Raw genomic sequence first — 27,133 nt, 5'->3', positions numbered from 1 at the left:
GTACCAGAGCTCCCTGTCGTAGCGGGCCACGATAGCCAAGGCGTTGGCCGCTTTAATCGTCGTCGCTGCCGACGAGATGACTCTACGTCCCATAGCATCCAATTTCTTTCCCTCGCCGTCCGGCGGGGAAGTCGATGTGGAGGCCCCCCCCGCTTTCTTCCTGGCTGCCGCAGAGACGACGGAATCCGGGGTAGGTTGCGCCCGGAGGCATAGGGGGGCCGTGTCCGGGACCCGGTACTTCTTCTCGTACCGGTCTCTTCTAGCTGGCGTCGTGGAAGGGTTCTTGAGGAGGGAAAGGCCCTCATCCCAAATGTCGTCCAACAGAGGCACTGCGAGGACCGTCTTCCTCTTGGCCTCGCGCCGCTGATAAAGGAAGCCTTCCTTTTTCTTCTCCTCAGGGCAGAGTTGGAAAAGCTCGGAAGCCCTGGAGATCATGGAGTGGAAAGATCCGATCTCGTCGGGCGGAGAAGCCCTGGTGGGAGGCGACGACGGAAAATCCTCGTCGTATGCCTCGTCGTCCGTACCCGTCGCTGCCGTGTCAGTCCCCGTATCATCCCCTCGGGTGGACGGGGAGGAGGGCTGGACGGGGCGCGACGGTTGAAAAGGAGGTGGTGGATGGATCCTTCTTTTCTTGGTAGGGGGAACACCAGAAGGTCCCGGTTCTGGATCCCCCGACGGGAGAGGTTCCTCCGTCGGTAACGGTAGCCTCGTCCTTATCTCGGAGCATAAGGACTGTATGGCCAACAAAATGGCCGCTGAGTTGTCTTGCGGCGCTGGCAGAGGGGAGTCCGACGGGCGAGCAGGGGCCCCGTCGGTATCCTCGACGATGTCGTCGTCGTCACCTGCGTCGGGGTCCATTCCGACGGGCTGGCCTTCTTCCACGCCTAGGCCGTGGCTTAAGACCTCGATCAGCTCCTCTTCTGAGGTTGAGGCCGAATCTACGACGACGCCCTGCCCCCCCTTCTTCCCCACAGAGGGTTTCACGGGGGTCCTATCGATGGGCACAAAAGAAGACTCCCTCCGAGGAGGCAGGGAGATTCTGGGCCCTGAGGTCGCCACCACTGGTGCAGCCACCACAGGCTGAGCCAGGGCCGCCGCGACCGTTTCGATAGAGGGCTTGGTCGGATGGATCAAGGCCTTCACCACCTTAGGTGCGCTCACCGCCTTATCCTTGAGGGAGGGGGCACTGCCACGCTCCTCCTCTGCCTTAGAGCTCGACCGGGGCCTCTCCAGGAGCTTCGCCGGGTGCTCGGCCTTCCTCTTACCCGACCCAGAGCGTTGGCTCGTGGTTGATGGTGCCGGGGAGGGTGCGCCCTGCCTGGCGCCCGTAGAGCCCGACCGTTCGGCGCTCCCGGTGCCAGCGGACTCGCGGTGCTTGGCCTTATGTTGGGCCCCCGTCGCCGGGGCGCCCTCAAAGGTCTTAGAAGACCGCTCGGATTTCTTCTTCTTCTCGCCAGACGGGCTCTTACCCTCCAGCCAGTTGGCGAGATATTGATGGCGGTCCTTCATGGTCCGTTCCGACATGTTGCCGCAAAACGCACAGTCCTTCTCCACGTGCGTCTTGTCCTCATGAAGGCAGTAAAGGCAGAAAGAGTGTTCGTCCTCCTTAAAGACGTTCTGCAGCTGGCATCCAGGGCAGACCCTGAACAGCTTTCCGGGCGTCGAGCTTCCCTTCTCCTGGGCCATCTCCGAGACCGGGCCTGAGAAGCTTCTGGAGTCCTCCGAAGTGTAGCTCGACGAAATCTTCACCCTTGAGGGGCACAGATGAATCCGACACGGGTCCCCGTTGATCGGATGTAGGATCGGTGGAGCTTGAGGCTCTTTTGACCGAAAGAATCGAAGTTTTTTGTGAAAAAGCGCGAAAAATAGCACTAACGCTCGAGAGCAATAGCACGAGGATCCCAACACATGAACGTGCTGTAAAAATCTGAAGATGGCTGCCAGAGGCGGTGCTTAGGTAGAGGGCAGTCATTGGCTGTGGTCAGTATGACGCAGAGACCAGTGATTGGTTATTACTACGAAAGACAGATCAGAAACGAAACTGATACTGGTTTTTTCTTTACCGAGGATTCCCAGCCTGACGACGGGGAATATTCATGAGCATGTGAATCCATGCCAGACCCCATGCTGGAGAACTTCACAATTCTATATTGTTGTGGTACATGCTAAACCTCACAGTTCTATCTATATGTGAAGCCTGTTAAACTTCAAAGTTCATCTATGTGGGACGCATGCTAAACCTCACATCTAGATGTGGTACATGCTAAACCTCACAATTCTATCTAGATGATACTGGTTACAAGATGGCTAACCTTATAGATGTGACAAGAAAGCTGGCTGTGGCTAGGGGGTGGTGGGGATAAGTGCCTGGGGGGAAAAAAGAGTATGTAGGAGAATTTGACGGTTGGTTATAGCCTGGCTAGCAAACATAATGGTTTCAATGCGAGCAAAGGCTACCATACAACTGTGGTCTAACATGGGAATAAGCTATAAAATACAAGAAAAATTAAAGACATAAGTAGAGAGGTGGGTCAGTTTAATGGGGTTTAGTGATTGCTGTCACCCCCGGCCGCACCCCACATATCTTGTTAGTCGCTGCTGGGTGACGACTGCTCGCTTCCCCTCTGACACTTGCAGACATGCTTGGGAGTCGCTTCTACAGTACTAGTCCCTCGTCTTGGCTCCTCCACCTTAGGGGCTGCAATGGGCAGAGGGTTGCTGTAGTGCGAGGAGTCTTGTGGGCCTCTGGCCCGGACATGGCTTTAGGTGGGATTATGCTTTGATAAACACCCTGAAGAGTAGTGGGAGAGCTTGATAGCATGATGGATTGCTGCTCGGAGGGCAATCAAAAGGGAGCAGTCCACAGTAACAGGGGTCACTAAGCGCCAGACCCCACTCTCCTGTGCCTTGAGTTTAAAGTGGCGTGGAGATGCACCCACATAAGTGGCAGTGGGGAACTTTATGATTTGTTTTTCGGTGGATAAATGAGAATGAAAGGTTAATATGCTAGCGTGACCGATTTCTGTGGTTCCTTTGGGCAGTGTTGGTGGGTACTTGTTGAAAGGTGGCTGCCTGCTTCCCCCGCTGACAACGGCAGACACCATCTAGAGCTGCTTCTTTAGGAGCTGCTTTTTGTCTTGTCGCCCTTAGCGAGGGCTGCCAGGGCAGAGGCTGCCCTGGGGAGGTTCCTTAAATGAGATGTTCAGGTCACCTCGGCCTGAATGGGCCTAGCCCCACTACTCTTAGCGTGGGGCGGGGACGGGGCAGGCAAAGGGTTTAGCAGGTTACAGATGCAGCCGAAATTCATTAAGTAGTCCCATCCACGGTGCCGCGAAATTAACTAAATAAAAGCAAACGATGGTGGAGCCGAAAATAGCTAATTGAGTGAGTCGGGATGGAAGGAGGAATCAGGCAGGCAATGGAGCATGTAAGGACAGGGGCAGGCAGAGGCACTCACTGGTAGTAGTTCAGCAAGGAAAATGGAGTATAGCTGGATCTAGGCCAGGGAGGGGTTTCAGACTAGATTCAGGGTGTTCAGGTCACCTGGACCTGAACAGGCCTATCCCCACTTCTCTGGGCGTGGGGAGGGGAGGGGACAGGGCAGGCAAGGGGTTTAGCAGGTTGCAGATGCAGACAAAATTCATTAGGTAATCCCATTCATGGTGCCACAAAATTAATTAAATAAAAGCAAACTGTGGTGCGGCCGAATTTCATTAAGTAATCTCATTCATGGTCCTGTGAAATTAATCAAATAAAAGCAAACCATGGTGTGGCTGAAAATAGTTAAGTGGGTCGGGTGGAAGGAGGAAGCAGGCAGGCAATGGAGCATGTAAGGTCAGAGGACAGGGGCAGGAAGAGGCACTCACCGGCAGTAGTTCAGCGAGGGAAATTGATTACATCTGGATCATCTGAAAAGGTTGGCCCCTTCCAACAGGCACAAACCCAGAGCTGGACATCCAGGAACACAGTAGCAGAGCCCACTGAGCAGCCACCGAATCTGCTGCTCTGAGACAGGCCTGCAGAATTTGCATGGCAGGCTCCTTTCCATTGTTAATCAGCTCTCATTTCACATCCAGCACTCATCTCAGTGAGGGGGTTGTCAGCCACTTCTTTCACTACATTCAGGGTGCCAAAACGTTAACTGACCTCTGTGCAAGAGTGCTTGAGGTGAAAACGTTCCACCCAAGGGCATCTGTGGTCCCCCCCCCATCCCAAAGCAAAGCGGTACATGGCTGTAGCCTTAAACCCCCAGAAGATACCAGACTCATCAGCTTCCCAGGAGTGGGGTGGATAGATTGGGACACTGGGTCCGAAGTGGTTGGACAGTACTTCTTGGCCAAATCATAGTCCACAGCCGGAACTGAGACAGACTTTAACCAAACCAACAGACAGAACAGTGGCTCAGATACAGCTAGGTTGAACGAGAGTAGCAGGTACCTGGGAGACCCTGCTCCAGAACATATGTAAGGTTGTGTTGTGCCGTGGTAATAGAAGGAACAGTGATCAACAGGTACACAACAGCCTTAATTTATTTTTAAAGGCACTCTGATCGGTGCCAAACCATAAGCAGGTGCCTGGATTAATTTGAACTACAAGGACGTGTTGAGGCCACTGACCGCTAGAAGACTTGGCACCAAGCTGGCTAATCTCACATTCTGCTGGAAGAGTTCTTCAGTAAAGTCACCAAATTCAGCCATCTACCCTGAGGGATTCAAATCCAAAAGTAACAGAGTTCTCCATTTTGTGAAAGACCTGACCAAACCTGGACATGTTCTCTGATCTGTAGGCTGGGGATACACATCAGGCCTTTTGGTTTTACTTTAAGTGTGCCACTGAAACACACAGTGCTACTCTACTGAAAAGCTTGGAGTGGCACAGCATTAGAATGTAGCCGTTTTCTCATCTGAGTCCCTGACTGAGGGTATGGGTGTGTGGACCCAAGTGGTACCTTTACTCAGCTGAGAAGGTGCACTGGGCCCATTCTTAATCGCTGGTTGTACTGCGCTGATGCCATGGTGAAGATTTCCAACATCTTTTGGTGGATTTACTTCCGCTGCCCCCGATAGGAGGACCTCGTGGGTAACGGTATCTTGAACAGAGCAGATTGTGAATCCTTGAAGTTAGGGGCCATTAAATTGTGAGCGCCAATGACGCTTCTTTGGTGAAGTTTAAGTGTGGTGCTTGGAAGATGCGTCATTAGGGGAAAGGGTCCCCTTGCACCACAGTACCTATTTTCTCTCCCGCATCATTGAGTAGAGACTGCTCCAACTCTGTCTTTTACAGCAAAGCAGAACGTCTCCCAAGAAGACTCTGTTTAGATGGAGTCAGAGATTGAGTGTTTTCCTGCTATTGTGATTTTCTCCTTAATGTGTTTAGGATACCACACTCCGGAGTCTCTTAATTGGGACAAGCATTAGTTTGTGCTTGTACGGCTTTGACACAGAGGCACTTTCTCCAGTTTGAAGTTAATGACTTTCAGGGAAGACCGTGCAGGACAAATTACTAAAATGGAATGCCCTGGTCCATAAGCAATATTCTGAGCATGCAGACACAGAAACTGAGTTCATGGGGCAGCATTCAGAGACCTGGGTACAAATGATGCCGCAGTGCGCTCTCTGTTGTCTAAAAACATCCCAAACCAGACTGGTGCACCAGGAGGAGATTTCCAAGATGAGGAATCTGTGGGTGGAAGGAATTCATTAGAACAGGTGATTACACATAGATGAAGAGCAGTGTCATGGGGAAATTGACAGGTGCTTGTCTACAGTTAGCATTGGTGTTACTCACAAAGTACCCTGCCAAATAGGAACACTGGACAGGGACTTGGTGTAAGGGAGGTTTTAAACAGACCCATCGAGGCTGCTTGTCGATTGCAGGGTACAGAGAAGGTGGAAAAAAAGTGAGTGCAAGAACCACTACAAAGTACACCACCACAAATACAAAGCAGCAGGCATGGGCGCACTCACAGAATTCCAGTAAATGTAGTATTCAAATTCTAAGGCAAGCGACATTGACTTGGATGTAGGCTAAGACCCATTTGAAGTCTTTGGTGCTAACCCAGTGAGTTGCACAATTGGACCTAGGGGACAAGCCTGTTCTGCAGAACTTAAAGGTACACCTTGTCAGTAGGCATTATAGCCAGCCTAAGGGGCATATTGGTTCAACGTTGCTCTCCGTGGTAGGTCACAAAGGCATCTCAAGTCAGTCACCATTGGTCACACAAATTACCTTTCTAGGGAGACCCACATAGAAGCCTCCTGCATACAGTCCATGTTAAAAACGAAAAATAAAGTCCTTCAGCTTTTACACACAAGGAATTCCCGAGTGAAAAGTGGGGGATGTTTCTTGAAGATTGATCTCAGATGACAAAGGGCCCTCATAGAAAGTGCCAAAGAAAATGCAGTGAGAGCAAATATGTTGAGGTCTAAGCAACAATATACTCTGCATGTCTGTGTCAGACATACAGTAGGATTGTGTGCAAGAGCCCAATTGTTTGAAGCCAAATATTCAAAGCAAGCAGGATCAAGGACAACCACGGGTGGAAAAAGTATTACTTTCTAGAAGAAAAAAAACGTAAGCATTCTGCTGAATTGCATACATTCCAGATTATGCAGCGATAACTACTATGAGGATGAGGCCAGAGGGGCCATTTGTTGGTGTTAGTCTGCATGCGACCCAGGTTTCATTTCTCAAATTCATTTCCGTTCATGTGCTCCTTGACCAAACCACATTTCTACTCCGAACATGCGCTCCACCCTCTTCCTCTTCCCATTTGGACCTGGCGGCCCAGTTTGCAAGAGAGGGCAACAACTCCAAAGATAGTGGCTGTAAGACGTTACCGTTTAATATCTTCTTTAACGACACTCTCTGAGCCATTCTCTACGTTTTCATCAATTCACTCCATGAGGACATCTAGATGTCAATATAGAAACATGCCCATTCACAGTTTCTTACGTATAACAAAAGAGTTGAGAACACATTTTTGTTAAAAGTTTTAATGTAATCTCCAAATATGTTTGATATGACAATCTTACAATAATCTTTCAAAACACATGGGCATTATCTTGTTTTACTTGTCACTAATTTACTAAGGCTGTAAGCAGAAAATGTAACAAGGTTTAGCTCTAGGCTAACTATCTCTCGCTGGACAGGGTTTGAAATTAACATGGCCATTTGTTTTTAAAGTACTCTGTCATGTACAGGCCTACAAACATTGCATGGGCTATAGTGATATATATATATATATATATATATATATATATATATATATATATATATCCTTTGTTTTTGGTTTAAGTGATTTTTTCATAAATACCAGCTGCAATTTTAAAATGAAACTATTACTTCCAGACAGCATCAAATTAAAAAATATAAGCCAATGTTCTGGTGAATGTAAAACGATTAGAAATGATCACTTGCCTCCTTGCAAGTGGGGGGAAAGATAGCTTATATGAATCCCTTTTACCTCCAAACCTCCTGCTGGAAACACAAACCCTTGAGCATATGCTCTCAGTCAGTTTCTTTGCATAAAGTCCTCCGACATTGAAACATTTCCCAAAACAAAATGCTTACAAAAAGTAATCAGTTTTGAGGGAGGATTAGAATCTACTAGGGCAGAAACAAGCCAATCTAAAAATGTTAGGTTTGCATAATGAATCTATGTAGTTCCTCTGTGAAAAACTAGAGTTTAGAGAGAAAAGAAAACAATTTATAGTGCCATTTTCCTGCATGAGTTAGGCTTTAAGGGTCTGTGTTAAACCTTTTGCATTGGTTATTAGCAAAAAAAAAACAAGACCAAAACAAACTCAGTACCAACAGCTTTCAATGTAGAAAAGCTGCTCGGTTGACAAGGGTGGCTTCTGCCAGAATTACAAGTTACATGGTAAACCGGTCAGCACAAGGATGAGGTCCAGGAGAAGAAAAACAAGAGTTTGTAAATAGTTTTCTGATTATTTCTGCATAACTTAAAAGATTTGAATTTGTAATGTCCAAATTAATCATTCATAAAGTTGAAGAATGTAACTCTAACAAATCTTTCATAGAGAAGGACAGCATAGATTGTATAGCTGGGAAAAAATAAATACTTATTGCATAACTGTCAATTCAACAGCTCATCTTTCAGTTATTGAAGCTTGCCTTGAACATTCCACAAGCTGCACTGGAAAGTCAACCTTTACACAGCAGCCACATTCTCCAAAGCAATGCAGATCAGGTGGGCCTAGATGCAGCCGATAAGCTGACAGGCTTGCACAATCAAATAGCAGTGAACACAACAGAGCAGCAGGTCTTGCCCCATCAACAAATTGCAGTTTGAGTCAGCTGGAAGCAGAGGATAAAGCAAAAACTGTACTATAGTAGATTTTACTTGCGCTTCCTTGGCTCCAATTCACCAGTGTTTTCCAGATGATATGCATGACACTTCCAATATGCAAAGGTGAAAAACTGCACAGCTTTTTGAGCACTGGCAGCGTAAACTACAGATGTGCATGCAATAACAATATTTGTCTGAACAGTAGGTTCTTCCTAAAACAACCCCAATTTATGGCTAATGGGTGAAAGTATAATTACAGTATAGAAGCCTTACTGAGAAATTATTTTATAATTTGTATTTGGCTCTCCAATCCAAATCACTTTTCAATTCATTCAGTGACAACATAAGTTAATATCTGGACTTGCTTTAATTATCCACAGAAGCTTGTGCTTGGAACCTACAACTCCTAGTGTATAACGGTGCAAGAGATGCCTGTCTGGACAAGTCTTTAATTTTTCAATCATATAGTGCTCAAATCATATGCAATAAATCACATACATCAGTTTTTCCTATTTGTCCTGCGAGACAGAACACAGTGGACAATATGCAATAACCTCTAGTAACAACTATCAGTCAAATTAACACTGCTGCCAGAGATGTATTTCTTTTTAAAATCATGCCACCTCTGGGTCAAGATGGGGATGGAGTATTGTGTCAACGAATGTGTCGCTGAACTAAATTTGCAGACACAAACTTTCTGGGCAGCAGAAAAAGTACATCTTCAGTTTTATTCAAATAGGAAAAACAATTTATGTCGGAGGGTCCAAACTAAAACTTTTCTTTTGGTTGAGAGGTCGAAACTTGACAACGGACAGTGTTTTGGTGTACATTTTCTGATAATAGGTTTTATCTACTGGCTGGCCAACTGCCATGGGGTTTAATTACACAACTGCTTTTGACACACGTTATCTATGATCAGCTTTTACACATTTCCACTGTAATATTCTTAGCTGCTGTACAGCCAGGACAAGAACACAAAAATAAACAAATACATACTAGGAAAAACATTGTATGCAACACCTATGTATATATAGTGGCTTAGCTCTCTTAAATATTAACAGAACAGTACAAAAAATAACAGAGCTTCACTTTCCAATACACAAGATCTTATTGAAAACTAAAAAAATAAAATCGATCAGCGCCGTACAAATTCCCAAATGAGAATACTGGATATGGGTGGATAAAAATCTGTTAAGAAATGTCTTTTGAAGAGTAAGGTCCGTTACTGGTTCTCAACTATCTTTCAAAGAAAAATGTTTTGTTGTCTAAGGCCAGGAACCTATGGAACGACACTGGCTACCACAACCAGTGCTGGGATCATCCAAAAAAAATTGAAAGGTATTCTATTTTGCTGTGTCACCCCACTGTTTCATCCAGCATGAAATATTCTGGAAACACACCTCAACGAGAACTTCCACAGCAAAGAAACGAGAATGCAGTATCCTTGTGATGGCACAGGGAAAATATAAAGGACAGAGCGTGGCTGCTATACAAAAGAAACACAATTAAAGTTTGAAAGGTATGTCAAATGTTTCATAGAGAGTGAACGACCAACAGGAATGGAGTTGGAAAGGTCCATTGGAAGAAGCGTGACAAGTCTTAAATGCGCCATTTCAATTAAAGGAAAAGAAAAAAAAAGTATTTTTTGGCTCATCAATATGATGAGCAATCATGTCCCATACCACATTCAGGCAGTCTTCCAAGTCTGTTTATTTTTTTCCTTGTCTTCGTTTGTGGAATTTGCCAGACCAGACCTGCCCATCCCAAATAAAATACTCAAAATATTGGACGAAGTAGCGATGAACAGAAGATCCCATTTCTGGAGTGCTCAACGCTGCCTGGAACAAAAGCTGGTCTGGGGTTTCCACTGAAGGACCTTGCAAGGTGGTCAAGTGGCAAACTTGCCAGCGTCCGAGAGCTCGTCTGCTATGTGCTGTTTCCATCCGTCTGCCCGTGCCCTTCATCGATTGGCCCTGGAACAAACAAATGCAATCAATGTATAGAAATACATGAGGTTTGCAATACAATAGGACTACGTGCTAATTACCCTAATCCACAACTGAATGTTTAACATGAGAAACAATGCATGTCCATTAACTGAAACTATCTTGGCAAGCTCTTCACTATCCCCTTCCTGCCTTTGTAGTCTGCCCAAGTCACTAAGCCGGAAAGAATAAAGCAATATGCATTAAGACACATTCAAGCAGCAGCAAGATTTTCCAAACGTTCATTGTGGCATCAGTTGTACACAAATTAGAGAGATTTTCCTCACATCATAAATGTCCACAGGTTACCTTTTTTAAAAATGTTATTTACTTGATTCAATTTACAAGAAAATTTTACAAGGAAATAAGCTTTTTGTATCCTTCTCATCTTATCGTATGTCCAATCCGACTTAAAGTTCCTTAGCATTAAACAAGGTCATTTTTTTTTAAAAGGTAATTTAAAAAAGAAAGGAAGGAAGGAAGAAAGAAAGGAAGGAGGCCGAGGTATGGGTACACCTCAAATCTGGTCTAACTCTCAGTCCAGTCTCATTCGCAGTCTTGCAGTTTCAAGTGCAGAAAGAATTGGGAGACCGCAATCACATGTGAAATGTTATCACCCTCTATTAATCTATTCCACCAGTATTCTTCTCTGTATGTTGTCGATTCTATGAATATGTGTCACAGGTTACTTTTCTAACATCTGCAGGTCCTGGCAAGATCTTGTGGTACAATGTAGCAAGCAGAAAAATATGGGAAGATGGTAACAGCATAGGTCAGATAGATCATAAAAAGGCTACTTGTAAAACTGAGCATCTTCATCCAGAAAGAAGAATGTGCAGAGAGCATGTGCGCTGACCACATGCATGGCCGCCAAATATCAGCAATATGAACTAATTTTTTAAGGCCAGTAACAGCCTGCCTTTGCTCTGGCAGACAGGCCTACACATGTGCGGCAATGTAGACATTAGGAAGTGCTGGCAGTGAGACAGTATTTTAGGCCTTGGGAGCCGAAAAGAAGGTATTCTATTCCCCTTCCCTACCGCTGCTTGTACCTCCCTTTACAATGCCAGGACCTACACCTCCACAGAAATGAAGAACTTAGTATGCCTCTTGTGGGGACGGATGAGATGGGACAGAATATGACATATTATGAAGAATACCACTTTGCCTCTCAAATTACGTATGGGTCTGATCAGGACGAGCGATCGATCACAGACTGAGGATCATGAGCCGTTCATTAAGGGCCTAGTTCATGTTGAAGTGTTGTGCAGGGAGCACAGGGTGCCTCCAACGTGCTGCACAGCATTTGCACATGAAGAATTAAGAGGCAGTTCTTAGCTCTTTATGCCCAACTATGTGCTACGTACAGTAAATGGAACTGGGAAAGGCATTGCTTACCACTGCTATATGTTTTGAGTGTCTACATAGTGCAATGTAGACATATAGAGATTGAGGCTATAACAAAGTATGCGGCACGTCTAAGCTTTCTTCATGTGAATATTGCAACATGTAGGACACAACTACAGAAAATCTTAGGGTCTAGTAAAACATGCATCACTACTTACTTCAACAGTACTTTATGAACATGCATGAGATCATCTAGGCCTGCTGCAAGTTTTTTATTGCACAAGAAATCTGCTTAAACACACAGAATACTTTGCTTGTCACTGTTTGTCCCCATTTAATGCAATGGTACCCAAAGCATGGTGTTGCGGATGGATAAACAACAGTAAAGAACAAGTTCCTTTGGTAACGTGCTTTCTGATGGATGCAGTAACTTCCCCCCCACCACCCCACAGATTCCTTAACCTCTAAAATATGTTGCAGGCAGAGTGGTATGGAAACATTGTTCATAGCCACTAAAAGGCAACCTGCAGGACTGCACATACTTAGTCACGATGAAGAGGCTGCCATAGGCACCGTGAGAGACATATTCAGTGTATATATGACACCTAAAAAGCTGCACAATACTTACTATTCTTAGTTCAATCCCTTCAGTCACTTACACTGCTCCTATAATGGATACTTTCCTCCCACATCTCAATAGAACAGGAAGAGGGGAAAGCTGTGAGTGATAAAGAGCAGACACAATGAGCATCTTTACTTGCCAAAGAGAAGAGACTTTGTGACTGTATCCAACAATGTCAAGGTGGTTGCTTGACAGATGTGCAGCAACAGTGTCTGTAAAGCTGCGGTAGCAGCTTGGAATCTGGTTGAATGAGCCATCAAACCAAATTGAACTTCCTTTGGTGCCAGATTGGAACATGTTTTAAAGCACAGGAAATCATTTGCCTAGAAATCTATTTCCCCCTACCGGGGCCTGGAAAACCCCATTGAAAGCTATCATGCTGCCTAAGCACCATTGCTTGGGCTTCTGGGTAAAGCACAGACCCTTTTGCTACCCGCTATATATGCATTATAACAACGGGGCCATACCTCCAATTTCATATCACTGCTCCACATTGTTTGAGCTTAACAATTTTGGCCATCTCACTCTCCGGACCCTGAACACAATACGGGACCTGGGTTTAGAAAAACCCAACAGTAATAAGGCTGTGATCATTTAGGACCGTTAATATACCTTTTAAAGAGGCCTTATTAAAATTAAATGCCAGGTCGCCAGTCAGCCATGTTCATGAAATTCACCATTTTATTGAAGAGCATGAACTTGACATTATGTTTATCACAGACACTTGGTTTATAGACACTTCTCAGGCCCTATTTCATTAGTTAGTGCCCATTGGTTACTCTATACAATCCATCAAATCGCACCACCAGGAGAGGCGCAGGGGTGGGTGCAATTTCGAAGGTTTCTCTGAAAATGTCACACTTGGAGATGCTAGATTGGGACAATACAACACAGATGAGCCATTTTATACTTTGGAGGTCACCTACATTCGCCATAAAAATGATACTTGGTCATATCCTCCAGCACCAGCTAAAGACTTACTGGAACATCTGGATTTGTTTTTTTGTCAGAGACAGGCAGTAAGGATAGGGACCTACTCTGCCTCAGTGACTTAAATACCTGGTTGGATGTTTGCTCCACACTAGACTCGAAGGAGCTCTGGGATATTTTTTGAGGATGTTTACTAATAGTCATCCCATTAGGGGGGAAAACACCTCTTAGTAACACCTCTCTTTTTCAATCTCGTGAGGTCAATGTTCTTGACAAAATCTCTGTAAAAGGAGCTTAAAAGAGCCTTGGATTCCTTAGATCCTCAATTGCATTGCGACAATTATTATGGCAAGGGCTCAGAGCTTATGGGTAATCTGTTCAAGAGGGGCAACTCTTAGGCCTGTGAGACAAAAGAATTTCTAAACCTGGTTCTATCCGAACCATATTCCCCCACGTAAGCATCTTAGAGCTATGGAGCAGAAGTGGAGGAAACAGAACAGTGATAGATGCTAATATGGTGAAACAGGCACTGAAAGAGAGAATTCTGAGTTCCTACCTAATAAAATAGAGGTTGGAATAAATCAACCAAGAGATCTTTTCTCTATTATTTCTAATTTTGTGCAACCAAAATGTCTATTTTCTTCTATGGAACCCTCCCTGACAGAGGCCAATGCATTTCATTCTTTCTTCCTGAAAAAGATTGAGCTGATTCAGGAAAACATTCTACTCAATGCTCATCAAAGTTCAGACCTAGAAATTCCTCCCAAGGAATCTCCTACAGTGACTGAACTAGGAAACCCTCACGGTGCATCGCCTTTTGACTTTTCATTAGTATCGGAGGATACTGTCCGGTCGAAATATGAAGCCCACTATGTACTTTTTTCATTAGCTTCGAATGTTGCAACATGGTTGGCTTACGAGATCTCGCCTTATCTGACTCAATTCATAAATACATCTCTGCCATTAGGTTCAGTACCTAGTCGCTAGGTACCGAACCTAACGGCAGAGAGGTTCAGTTGCTACACTGAGCCCACATTTTTCACCTGAGAACACTACAATAAGTCATACGGAGCACGTCTTCGCCCTCGAACATCCACAACGAACTCTGACTATTGCGTGACTAGTGCAGGCTTGTTTGCCGCCTCATAACGTAATATGCAGTTCACGCCGCACATGGCTTCCCACTAACTGCCAGGACTGCCTGCTCCACTAGTTGCATTATTGGGAGCATACTGTTCTAAATCCACCTTGCCATTCAACGATAACGAAGGGCAGCTTACTGCATTCAGCATATTGTGCCTCCCATTGTTATTGAAAACACAGTGAGTGTACACACCTAGCCATTTTGTCTTCTTGTGACCATTTTACATTTAACCTACTGTGATGTAATGTGCTACCGAGAGCCCTCTGCCCCTCACACACTGAGCCTTTCTGTCTTACTGTGAGCTCTCTGCTCTTAACTTACTGTGATTCTATGTGCTACTGAGAGCCTTCTGCGCCTCACATACCTAGCCATCTTGTCCTACTGTGAGCATTTTGCATTTAGCCTACTGTGATCTTATGTTCTTTTGAAAGCCCTCTGCGCTTCGCACACCGAGCCATTTTGTCATACTGTGAGCTTTTTGCACCTAGCCTACTGTCATTTTATGTGCTACTGAGAGCCTTCTGCGCCGCACACACCTATCCATTTGACCTACTATTAGCATCTCGCATTTAGTCCACTCTGCCTACTGTGCTATGGATAGAATCCCAGCCAAGGTGTTGTCACTGCAGCATCTCGCACTTTGCCTACTGTGCCTTTTGTGATGCTGGGAACACACTACATATAGTACCCTGCCTTCACTACTCCTTCAGCATATAGCTGCACCCATCCCAGGGCCTGTCAAACCATATATCAACTTGTCTATGCCCATGCCCGAGCATCACGTGATATATCAAACCCAAGACCGCCAATCCCAACTGCGCACACACCTTGATCCAGTCACATCCTACTTTGATTTTAACTATGTTAGGCTGGTTACTTATTACCATGTTCCCATACTGCCTTATCCCAGACAGCACCCCCTGCACAGGCAATCACCTACTGGCATTTAGAAATGGACTCAAGACTGGCATGCCCCAGACAATACCCTATACCTTGCCCAACGCCATTCCTTCCACCCACATCACCCTTTCCAACCAACCCAGACTATTTACACAACCCTAGTCTTACCACCAGGACCCCAACTAGAGAGCCTGCATCTGTGAATCACACAGTAGATCACCAACTAACCTCTGAGATTTCAGTACAAACCAAATCCTAACCCATTGCTGGCACCGGTAGGACACTGCGCCTTAGATCACGCACTAAACTACTCAATGTGCACATCACCCCTACTTCCAGGACACTCAAAATACCCAACCCGAATGACCTCAGGCAAAAAAATAAACAGGCCACTCACGGTCATGACCACTAACAGAACCTCCAGGGCCCCTCCACCACCAACGCCCAAGACTGCCTCTACAGCCGATCCTAAGCCACCCTCCAGCTTCAAAAGTGCCCTTATAAACGCCTGATCGCTAGGAGCTCATGCTATTGAAATTCACAACCTAATCGCTGAACAGAAGCTCGACCTACTGACGACCACAGAATCTTGGCTCCACCAAGCCTCAGGACCTCTAGTAGCCCTGGCCATTCCGCATTTTCAGATCTGAGAGAACTCACACCACAGGAGGTGGTGTAGCCATCATAGCGAACTGCAATCTACAACTCAGATCTAGCCCCATTGAAGACACCCCAGGCTACGAATTTCTGCTAGTCAAACTTGCCATGAATGAGAAAACCAGGATTAATATTGTAGTGATATATAGAACTCCCAATGCTAACAGCCACCCTGAAACTGATATCCCACTACTTCTAACATCTCTCATCAAACCCAATACAAAATGTATCATCCTTGGAGATTTGAAACTAGGATTCAATGATGACCAAGACCTCAAAGCTACTAGCCTGCACTCAGCACTCAAGGACGTGAAATTTACCCAGCTAGCGAATGCTCCTACTGATGTCAAGGGCAGAATCCTGGACTGGATATTGTCACTTAACACCAATCTAAACGGAGTCAATCACTCCCCTCGGCTGGACGGACCACTTCTGTATCAATGTCACCCTTTTGAGTGATGAACTCCGTCCTCCCAAGACCAAAATAACAGACACCTTTGAAGCAAGAAACCCCCGTAAGCTTACGGTAGAGAAATTCATCCCTACCCACAACACATTTCTTGAAACCAACTTAGTCACTCACTAGCAATGACCTAAGCATCATTGCCGACTACTACCATAAATGTCTCACACTCACCATTGACGAAGTAGTGCCTATTTCAACCAAAACGCGTCAAACCGATAAAAAGAACCACCTTTGGTTTGACGAAGAACTAGTATCCCTGAGAAGATCCAAACGGTCCTTTGAACATGCCCACACCAAACATCCCACCCCTGACTCTGCTAAAGCCTTCAAGAACGCCAACATAATGTATAAAACAGCCATCATCTCCCACAAAGCCAACGCATACAACACACATATCAGTAATGCCTCTTCAGATTCAAAAGAGCTCTTCACTATTCTTAGAGAATTAGAAAATCCCATCCCCATCACGACCTCTGCCAACTTCAGTAAGGAATGGTGCACTACCATTCAAGAAGCACTCTCTGCTAAAATCACCATGCTACAAAAAAACATTTCTACCAAAAGACAGTTACTAGCAGTAAAAAACGCCTCCATCACTAACCCCCCTGACACCCTCACTGAAAAATCCCAACGCTCTATTCCACTTCACCCCGGTCACCCAAGAAATGGTGCTCGACACGGTCTCAAAATTAAACGCTTCCAACTGCAAAGGAGATCGTGTCACAGCAAAACTAGTGAAAGATTGTGCTTCCTCCCTCGCCTCCACTATTACCAATTTTGTCAATTCCTCCTTCAACACAAACTCAGTCCCAGCCAGTATTAAAGAAGCCTGGGTTACCCCATTACTAAAATAAAAAACTACACTCGACCCCACAGTGCCCACTAACTACCGACCAATAACAACGGTCCCTTTGCTATTGAAGCTCAGACAAAATAGCCTATACACAAATTCAAACTCATCTCGAACAGAATAAACTTCTGGGAACCAGACGATCCGGGCCTAATCACAGCACTGAAACGGCCCTCCTGGATCTCAAAATCCACATGGACACCATCAGAGACTCCAGGAAACTCAGTATCCTATTGTTGTTAGACCTATCCACAGCATTTGACCTTGTGGATCATGATAAACTGTGCACCTCCCTAGCCAATGACTAACTTCTCTAACGATGCCACCATGTGGGTTAAATATTTTCTTGCTGGACGTACCTCCAGGGTGGCTATAGGTAAGGAAGCTGCCGACCCCATACCAGTACCCATAGGAGTTCCCCTGGGTTCATGTCTATCGCCAACACTCTACAATGCCTACACTAAGCTTCTCTTTTCTGCTCTAGACGATATGGGTGTCATCTACACGAATTTTGCAGATGACACCGAGATCCTCATTCCCATTTCAGGGGACTACAACCAAGACACCATAACCATTAACAAAATATACTCTATCATCCATAACTGGATGGCGCTAAATAGCCTCTGTCTCAACGATGAGAAGACAGAAGTTCTCATCGTGCGATCACCAATCAAAATAGCGGCCCTTCACTCAGACTACTCCTCTATCAACATTGACGGCACCCTGACCCTTGTTCTCAAGCAAGTTAAAACATTAGCCGTATACCTAGACGCCAATCTCACGATGACTAAACATCAGTACGCTTGCATCTTCCACATCGAAACTTATAGCGCTAAGTCGACAATTCTTGACTCCGACCAACTGCCTCACCTTGGCCAGAGCCTTGGTATTATCCAAGTTGGACTATTGCAACGTGTTACTACTAGGGATTTCCAACACTAACCTTAGTTAACTGCAACTTATGCAGAATAAAGCCCCAAGGGCAGCACTAGGGATAATAAAAGCATGATCACATCAAGATTAGGAAGGATACCCACTGGCTACCAGTCAAAGCGAGAATTATCTTTAAAACCCTCTGCATCACGTATAAATGTATTGCCAAAAAAGCCCCTATCTCAACAATGTCCTACAGAAAAAGAAAATGTCAGAACATGGAGATCTATTAAGTCAATATTTAGTGACACCCTGCTACAACAGAGCAGGGGGCAGCAGCTTTCATGTCTTAGCCCCCAAACACTGGAACTCCCTGTCAACATCGAAAGAGAGACTTCCTTCCCTGGCTTCAAAAAGCAACTGATAACATGGTTGTTCAACCAATACTAGCGTAGCCCTCATCGGCTTAAACTGTATTTAGCTTTGTTATGTTCTTCTGATTGTATAATTTCCTGCATACTCCTTTTCTAAATTGTAATGCTTCTCAGCTTTTTGTATTACCATGGTATTATGTACTTTATGTATTACCAATCACCAAGATGTCTCTAACCACGCCGTGATACTCAAGGGTCTGGGCGTGTAACAAAGGAAAAAGATAAATACCACCGGAGCTGTATTGAGCTATTAGAACACCCCTTCTAAATAATGTAGATCCCAAAAATGTCCAGAATTAATCGACCGGTTGCCAGTCTACCTTGGCCGGGCTAGGTAATGGAAAAGATAGTTACATCCCAATTGCAGCAATATGTCGAGAGTACCCTATTAGACCCTCTTCAATCAGGATCCCAGCCAAAGTTCGGCACAGAGACTGTGTTATTGGCCGTCTGGGACGATCTCCTGCAGGTGGCTGACCAAAGAGAAGTATGTGTGTTGGTCATGTTAGATCTCTCTGCAGCGTTTGATACAGTGGATCACTGTAGACTACTCAACTGCCTCAGAGAGATTGGAAAGGTATCCGAACAAGCCATCAAATGGTTTGCTTCCTTTCTAACCAACCAGCAGCAACAGGTGAGGCTTCATCTCGGACTCCCTCCCGCAGAACTGTGGAATCGCCCAGGGATCCTCATTACCCCCCGCACCCCTGCTTTTCAACTGTTACATGCGTCCTCCAATGGACATTCTGATGAGGCATGAGGTCAACTTCCACTCCTACGCAGAGGACACTAGGGTGTTTATCAAATTAGGTAATGTGGATAAGTCATTTGAGAGCGTCAAAGAGTTCTTGGATGAAGTCAGTGGTTGGATGTCCTCCAACTGGCTTCAACTTAACGCTAGAAAGACCAAAGTAGCACTATTTGGGCCCAAACATCTCCTTGACTCCAAGAGGCGACCTCATTCCCCTTGTTTTCTGGGTTCTGAACTATGGTTCACCACCAAAATCAAAAATCTTGGCTGCATTTGGCAGGATAATTTGGGCAGCAAGGCTCAGGTGGACACCAAGTTACAGTCTGCTTTTTACACTTTGCGGCAGGCACTTCCGTTTGTTCCAGCAGATGGCTAGGCAGTGGTGGTTGGGGCTTTGGTGAACTGCCACCTCTACTACCGCAATGGCCTCCTTGCAGGTATTCCATCAAAGCAATGTCAACAACTGCAAAGCGTGGAAAAAAGTTTCTGTCAGACTGGTATTTAGAGTGAGGAAGTCCTCTCCTATTTCAGGTCTATGACTATCTTTACACTGGCTTACTTTAAACGACAAAGTTCTTTCTCATAATGTTAAAATCTTTAAACATTCTTTGCCCCATCATATCATTCGTCGATTAAAATCTCTAGCTACCAACCTATTTGTCGGTTACGGCCATGGGATACATTTCTGCTGGCTAAATCTAATTGCGTATTTCAGGGTGATAGAACATTTGGGGTCTATGGGGTCTGTGGAGATCCGTGCTCTGAAATCCCTTTTTCAAACCTACATGTTCAAGTGATCTACATGTGGTTATTATTAGAACATGGCTTTCTGGTTGTATCAAATTGTTTTCGAATCAGACTCTTCCTCGTTCTTTTTTAACTAGTCTTTCCATTGGCATCTAGATGAGATTTAGTTTGTCCAGTGCGCGTTAATAAATATCTCAAATCAAGGGAGGGTGATAAGGAACCTGTGGGTGAATAATTCATAGATGGAGAAATTACTTCTTGTTCTTTCTATGGTTTCTTCTCACAGATGCCTCAACTTGAGAGATCATCCCTTCAGTGGCAGCTGCTTGGAAAAATGTGACGGGTGGCTTGATGTCACCTCCTCGACCCCCTCGTACCTCAACTGTGCCACTCCGACTCCAGACGTGTTGTTGGCGACTGTACATATATCGCATACACTAAGCCCCCATACTTCCGTTCCCCTTCTTTCCCCCCCCATGCGAAGCAGTTGAGGGATTCAATTCCCAGACACGGGAGGGGCGTGGACGGGCTGTTGGGGGACCAAAAGAAAACCGCTCTTTTTTTGTGAGGAACAGACAGTTAAGACCATTGGCAATTCTTTGCAGTCATAAAACCTCATGTATTTTTTTTTGTTTTTTAAAACAGACCCATCAAAAGCGCTAACCATTCCTCTACCACGCACCCTGCAAGATTATGAAAAGCTAGCAAGCTACCTTAGTGGGGTCAGTAGGGAGGGCAATGAAGAATTTATGGGAGAATAATCCATAGAAAGAACATTACTGGTTAGTAATTTCTCCTTCAATAGTTCGCATAAGAGATGTACTAGAAAACTCTGTAGCACTGTCCTTGCACAGCGGACATTCCTACCCCGGGCCAAATCCGAACAATAGGGTTTCTAGAAAGTGTGTAATGTATCCCATGGATTGTTCAACTGGAATAGCCCCTCTGTAAGGCAGATGATGCAGCTACATCCCTGGTAGTGTGTGCCCGGAGGCCGGATGTTACTATTTTCCCTGCTTTCTCATAGCATTCAGAAATATACAGAACGATCCACTAGGAGACTGCCTGTTTTGTCATTGCTTGTCCCTACCTGGACTGGGAAATAGCTACCAACAGCTGGATATCCCACCAGAAAGAAGCTGTCCATGCCAGATAGAACCGTATTGCCCTATTGAGATCCACTCTATAAGGTCTTTCCTCCTCCTTAGATGGAGAAGGAAGAAAGCCGGTAACCCCCACACAAATATTGAATTTCGAGCCCACCTTAGGAAGAAACTTGGGTTGGGCCTTAAGAGATTCTCCTTAAAGAACTTAAGGAAAAGGGCATGCATGAGTGTGCCGGAAGTTCACTAAAAGGCCTAGCTGACGTGATGACCACCAAAAAAAGCCTGTCTGAATGCAAGGGCTCAATAGACCCGCCATTAAGGATAGAACCAAGTTGAGGTCCCAAACCAGGGACAACAAATAGTGTTGTAACTAATTTACAAAACTAGCCAAAAACCGCCACAGATTGGACTAGAAAAAAAAAGCCTTGCTTTGGTGATCCTCGCACAGAGATATGTCTCAAATAGCCTTTAATCATGTCTATTGGCAACCCTAACACTGCCAAGGTGAACAAACAATTGCATGACTTTCGCGGTGTGCATGATAAAGCGTCTGCACCATTGTCCCTACAGCATGCTTCTAACTATCTGCCCGCATAAACAGACCTGGTGGAAGGTCTGTCCACAGCCAGCAGCACCTCCAAAACCTTATCATTCAGGTCCCAATCTTACCTTAACAATGGACTGCAGAGATCAAACTCTTGTTCTCCAGTAACCAGAACCAAAGCTGCATTGCATCCCTGCACAGGGGCAATGACTGCACACCCCCTTGTTTACTGAAGTAGTGCATGATCAGCATGTTGTCAGTCAGAATCAAGACCCTTTTCCCCCCAGAGGGAAGGTACAAAATTAGTCCGGGCTAGCTGGACCGCTTGCAACTCCAACAGATTGAGGTCTATCCGATGTTCAACTTTGGACAAAAGGACAGCTCCAGACCCCCACAGTGAGTACGCCCCAGCCCTTCAGGGACATGTTTGTGACCACTTGAGACTCTGGCCAATGTTCCCAGAACGGCTAACATGCCATCATGCTCTCCGTGTTGGCCCATCACGAGAGGTTGTTGGCCACTGCCCTTCGCATCGTAAGGCCAACCGCCATGTTGCCCGAGAATTGCGACCACTGGCTCCTGAGAACATCTGAAGTCTGGCCTATGGTTGAGAAATGGCAGACAGTGCCATGTGTCTGAGGAAATCTTTCCACCTGCTGTGATGCTGCAAATGAATTGGAGGGACAGGGCCTCCTTGAACCTGTCCTATACCTCCTTAAAATGTGTGTTCTGCTTATTTACTGCCTGGGGGAGTCCAGTCCAGACCCCTAGCAGTGCAGCTGGTCATTTTGTGCTTGGTGAACAAAGACCCATGGGATACCCTTGGGGCACCCATGGGTGAGGGTACAACCCTGAACCCCTAAGGTATGTTTTTGGGCACATGTTTGTTGCCCACAGAGCAGAAAATGGGCTGGTGGAAGCTACATGCTGATGTGACAGGGATTCTAGGTATCTTCCATTTTTGGAGTACCCAGGCAAGATGGGCACTGGTGGCCTCTTGGCTTCCTTTGATTTACCCCCTTGTTTCCCAAAGTCCTGAGAAGCCCTGGCTCTGTTCCCTTCCCCCCGAATGGCTGTTGGGTGGAAGGACCATAGATGGCTCTAGGGCTGCCTACTGCCAGACTGGATGGAGCCTTCCCTCAGGCTGTTAGTTGTGGGAACAACCTTGGGGTGGAGTCTACCTGAATGCAGTAAGTAGTCAATGTTTTTTTTTTTTAATTTGAATGTGTTATAATTTAAAATGTTTACACAATCATATCTAAACACAAAATCACAACCTTATACAATGTCATCACAAAACGTTTGTTCAAACACACTTATGACACATCCATTACACTCCAAATTGATTAATGGTTACATCCTAAAAGACATAAAACCTAAAAACTAAAACACGACTGTACCCTTTCATTATACATTCATTTATTTATAACACCAATTTGATCTAACTTTGCCATTACCAACAACCAGACTCTATAAAGTGGCAAGTACAAACTTCTGCTTTTAGAGTTCATAAAATACAATTTCTAGAACATTTGCATTCTAACGGACATTCCTTTTTTTCACGTGGTTGTTTTAACACAGGACCCAATATTGACATCACTGGCAGATGATTAATACGGGAGAAGCATATATTCAGGTTTTTTGAAGGACACTGCACCATATAAAGCTGAGATTTTTTTTAAAGTCATACAGCATTTCCGTGACATAGGCATAAGATTTTAATTGAACTAAGGGGAAAAAATTGTTTCCCCAGTGCTCGATTTATTTCTCAAACATCCTTTTAAATTCATAATATCCTTTGTTCAAATCCGGGACCCAATCAATCGAGTCAAATAAGGCAGGTGTAGCTTTTTCATAGATACCGCCACTCTTCGGTTTCACACTTTGACCCACAGCATGCAACAGAGGAAATTTCGGATAAGACAACTCCTTTCTCACTCCTTTAGTACAATTTCCACCATGGAGATAACACCCGGGTTCGAGTTGTATCTCCTCCATGGGGTTACACTGCAGGAGTACTAACATCCTTCTCCAGAAGAGGATCTCTACGCTATTCAGCCATGTCAGATCCATAACAGAAAGGCACCCTAGGACATATAAAATCACAGGAACAAAACACTGTTTGCTAAGACGAATAGTGCCCTCTAAACTACAGGCCCCTGTGCAACTGGTAAAATTTGCTTTTAGTGCTGCGAGTTGCTCAGCCTTTTCTCCACATAGCGAAAGACAGCCTTTTGTCTACATTAATTAAAACTATGTTTCGGTTTGAATTCAACTCCCAAGTATCTATAGCAATCGGCATATTCCACACATACCGCTTTAGTAGACATGCCGCCTCAGAGGTATTCTTCCTTTTCTCACTTTCCCCAAGAAGCTCACTGTCTCCAGAACTCTGGTCCTCTCTAGGCAGGACTATTGCAACAGCCTCTTTCTAAATCTTCCTGCCTCTACTCTGACATTTACAACTTATCCAGAACAGGACCGCAAAACTTGTCCCTGCTGGCCTCCAGCCCCAGGATCGTATCTCTCCAGTTCTGAAATCTCTTCACTGGCTCCCCGTGGCTGCCAGGATCACATTCGAGACCCTGTGCATCATCCACAAGACTGTCTGGGGCCTGGGACCTCTCTACCTCCAACTTTCTATTCCAAAACATCTTCCTTCTCGAGCTCTCTGCTCATCCATCGCCAACTCTCTGAGGGTGGGATGCTTTTCCAAGCACATAGTTGGGGGCAGATCCATCTCCTCGGCTGGGGCCTCCTAATGGAGCAGCCTCCCTTTCTCTCTCAAACTTGAGAAGAACCACCTCTGGTTCCGGAAGCAACTCAAGACCTTCCTTTTCACTACTGCTTTCTCTCTTCCTCTCCCATGCAGATGCACCCGATGGCCCCGCCCTCTGAACTCGGGGGCCCAGGCTCCTGCATACCCAGTTGCCCTCACACTGCCTCCAGACTCCCCATCACTTAAGAGTCTGTATCTGCAACCCTACAGTCCCTTCTCTCTGCACTTATGAGCTACCCGCTGGCTATACATGTGAGTTAACTTTACTTTCCCCTCCACCTCCCCCTGGCACTTCTCCCTTTCCCTCTTCCCCGCACTTGCACGATCTGAATTACACAAGGCCTAGTAAAATCAGTATTTTGCCCCCCCTCCCTTAGTTCCCATTCCTTCTCTTGTCACGCCTAGAAACAATTGTGTGCAGGCGTGTTATAAATGCCACATCAGATCATGCTGAGTTTATTCAGGCTTAATGATAACTTGTTGGCTGTGGCATATGCCCACAGCTCACCTGCATTTCTCACCAGGCCAGAGAAAGTGTAGTCGAAGTTCACTAAATCGTCAGCGTAAGCTAGGTATACGATAGGATTATTGTCGATCTTCAGGGGAAGGCCTTTAACTGCTTTTAAACATTTTGGCAAATCTGCCCGGTACAAGTTGAAGAGTAGGGGGGCCAAGACGCAGCCCTGTTTAACCGTGCAGACACTACTTAGTGGGTGCGTCAAGGCCCCCCCTCTCAGAGAACTTGATCTGGACCGTATTGTCCTCATGGAATAGTTTAAAAGTGTATAATAGATAAGGTGGGCCACCACAACTTTCATGTTTCTGCCACATCCTCTCTATACACTTAAGTCGAAAGCTGACCGAAAATCAAAGAAAAATGCATAGAGTTCAGGATTATTACACAATGCTGCACTTGCTGTCAATAAATCCTTGAATCTCAAGTTATGAAAAGTGGGGGATCGTGGCCCGAATCCTGCTTGTAATCTGTCAAGGAGACCACAGGCTTCAGACCATTTCTAAAGCTCTTGTATAGCAATGACACAAACAATTTGCCTGTTACATCCAACATAGACAAAAGTCTATATTTGCCAAGCACAGTTCGGTCTCCTTTCTAATACACTGGTACAAGATTTTGTAGTTAATACTTTAACAAGATTTCCAGGATGTTGGCCCATATTTCAGGTTTTGTTTTTTAACACAACACTCGCAAGGCCGCTCAGGCCCGGGGACCACGAGGCTTTTAAATGCCCAATTTGATTGATAATATCCACTTTGTCAATAACTATCGTTTTTACTATTTAAAGCCCTCTGGTGGAGAGGAGTATTTACTTTCTTAGATATAGTGTCAGATATAGTGTCAGACAAGAACTTCTATCCACTGCTGTTCATTTATCGGGTTTATCATTTTTATTTCCCTTTGCTAACAATTTCCAAATATTTCTAGTGTAACAGGAATTTAGGATCGCTATCATTTTGTTGCCAGTCAGCACTTCTGTGGGAAGAACGCCACCAACTTACCCAGTTTCTGCATTTGTTCTTAATCGCCTTTATAATTACAAATATATTGGGATCATGACCCTTTCGTTTGGCTGCACGAATATCTCTTTGCATGCCTCTCTTTTGCTCTCATATAATTTAATTGTAGAGTGTACCTCGTCCAGATTCATATATTGCCTGTACAGATTTAGGTACCGCTACTTCATTAAAGAACTGGGATAGCCAAATTTCAATTTCATCCAGTGAGGCAATCTGGGTTAACAAATGAGTTCCCATTTCACTGATTATGTTGGTAGCCCTCTCCACATTTTGCATTGACCAAGTGATACGGTTGCCCGCATGATTTACCTGAACCGAGCCAATGCTACGCTGTACACATTTCAGTCTTCCAGTACACAAAGACATTGTGATGATGGCATGATCAGTAAAATCATGTTTTACTACCAACATCCTTTTGATGTAATCTATAAGATTGGGGTTTATGAAAAGGTAATCCAAGGTGGCCTGATCTCCCGATTCCCATGAGTAATTCCCAGGGCAATCCCCCTTAGCCGGCCATTTCATATTCCTAATTCGCAGTCTCCTAGGAACCTGACCCATTTCCGCCCTGGTCTATTCACCAATGTCTGCCGCATAATGCATAATACTTCTATCTTCTAACATCACCCCCACCACCCCCGAACCCACCCCCCCAAATTTAATTGATGAATATGCACCAGGCGTTTAGGTCACCACCAAATATGAGTAAGTTAGTTTTTTAATCGAATATAGAGTCGGTATCTGTTCCCCCAGGAGGGTCGTAAACATGAATAACAAACAAACGTAATTCCCAGGGCAGTTACCCTCAATCTCCACTGCTAGAACGTTATCTTCACATCCCAGGGTATTAATCTTTCGGGTGGGGAAGGAATGCTTAATTCCAATCAACAGCCCTCCATAAGGTCTGTCCATGTTCCCCTTTCTAGCCAGGGTTTGTTTTATTTGATAACTATCAACATGCATTTTTGACATCATCCATGTCTCCTGTAACAAATATCCGACTTTTTTACTAGCAATTGTAATGAAATACCATGACTCAGATGTCGTATAAATACCCTTGAGTTCCAGGATGTCATCCCAATTTCTCCATTTTGATTATCTGAAAGTGTGGCTAATGAGTCAGCCTGCCACTTCAACACTCATTGGATATC

The 27,133-nt window shown here is 45.1% G+C and overlaps 1 protein-coding gene across 7 annotated transcripts in view; it reads right to left on the bottom strand.

Moving 5' to 3' along the window:
* Positions 1-6,979: 6,979 nt before the first annotated feature.
* RANBP3 (RAN binding protein 3) overlaps positions 6,980-27,133 on the bottom strand; it is a 1,483,781-nt gene continuing 1,463,627 nt past the window's right edge. For all 7 annotated transcript variants that reach the window (XR_011303967.1, XM_069649581.1, XM_069649583.1 and 4 more), the window contains one exon: positions 6,980-10,284. Coding sequence is in view for 6 of the 7 variants with exons in the window: in XM_069649581.1 (XP_069505682.1) it covers positions 10,238-10,284 (47 nt within the window). In the remaining variant the exon portion in view is untranslated. The remainder of the gene's footprint in view (positions 10,285-27,133) is intronic.

This window comes from Ambystoma mexicanum, chromosome 1p (assembly GCF_040938575.1).
Source record: "Ambystoma mexicanum isolate Mex_15411 chromosome 1p, UKY_AmexF1_1, whole genome shotgun sequence".
Taxonomy (NCBI): domain Eukaryota; kingdom Metazoa; phylum Chordata; class Amphibia; order Caudata; family Ambystomatidae; genus Ambystoma; species Ambystoma mexicanum.
This window is presented reverse-complemented; position numbering and strand designations above follow the sequence as displayed.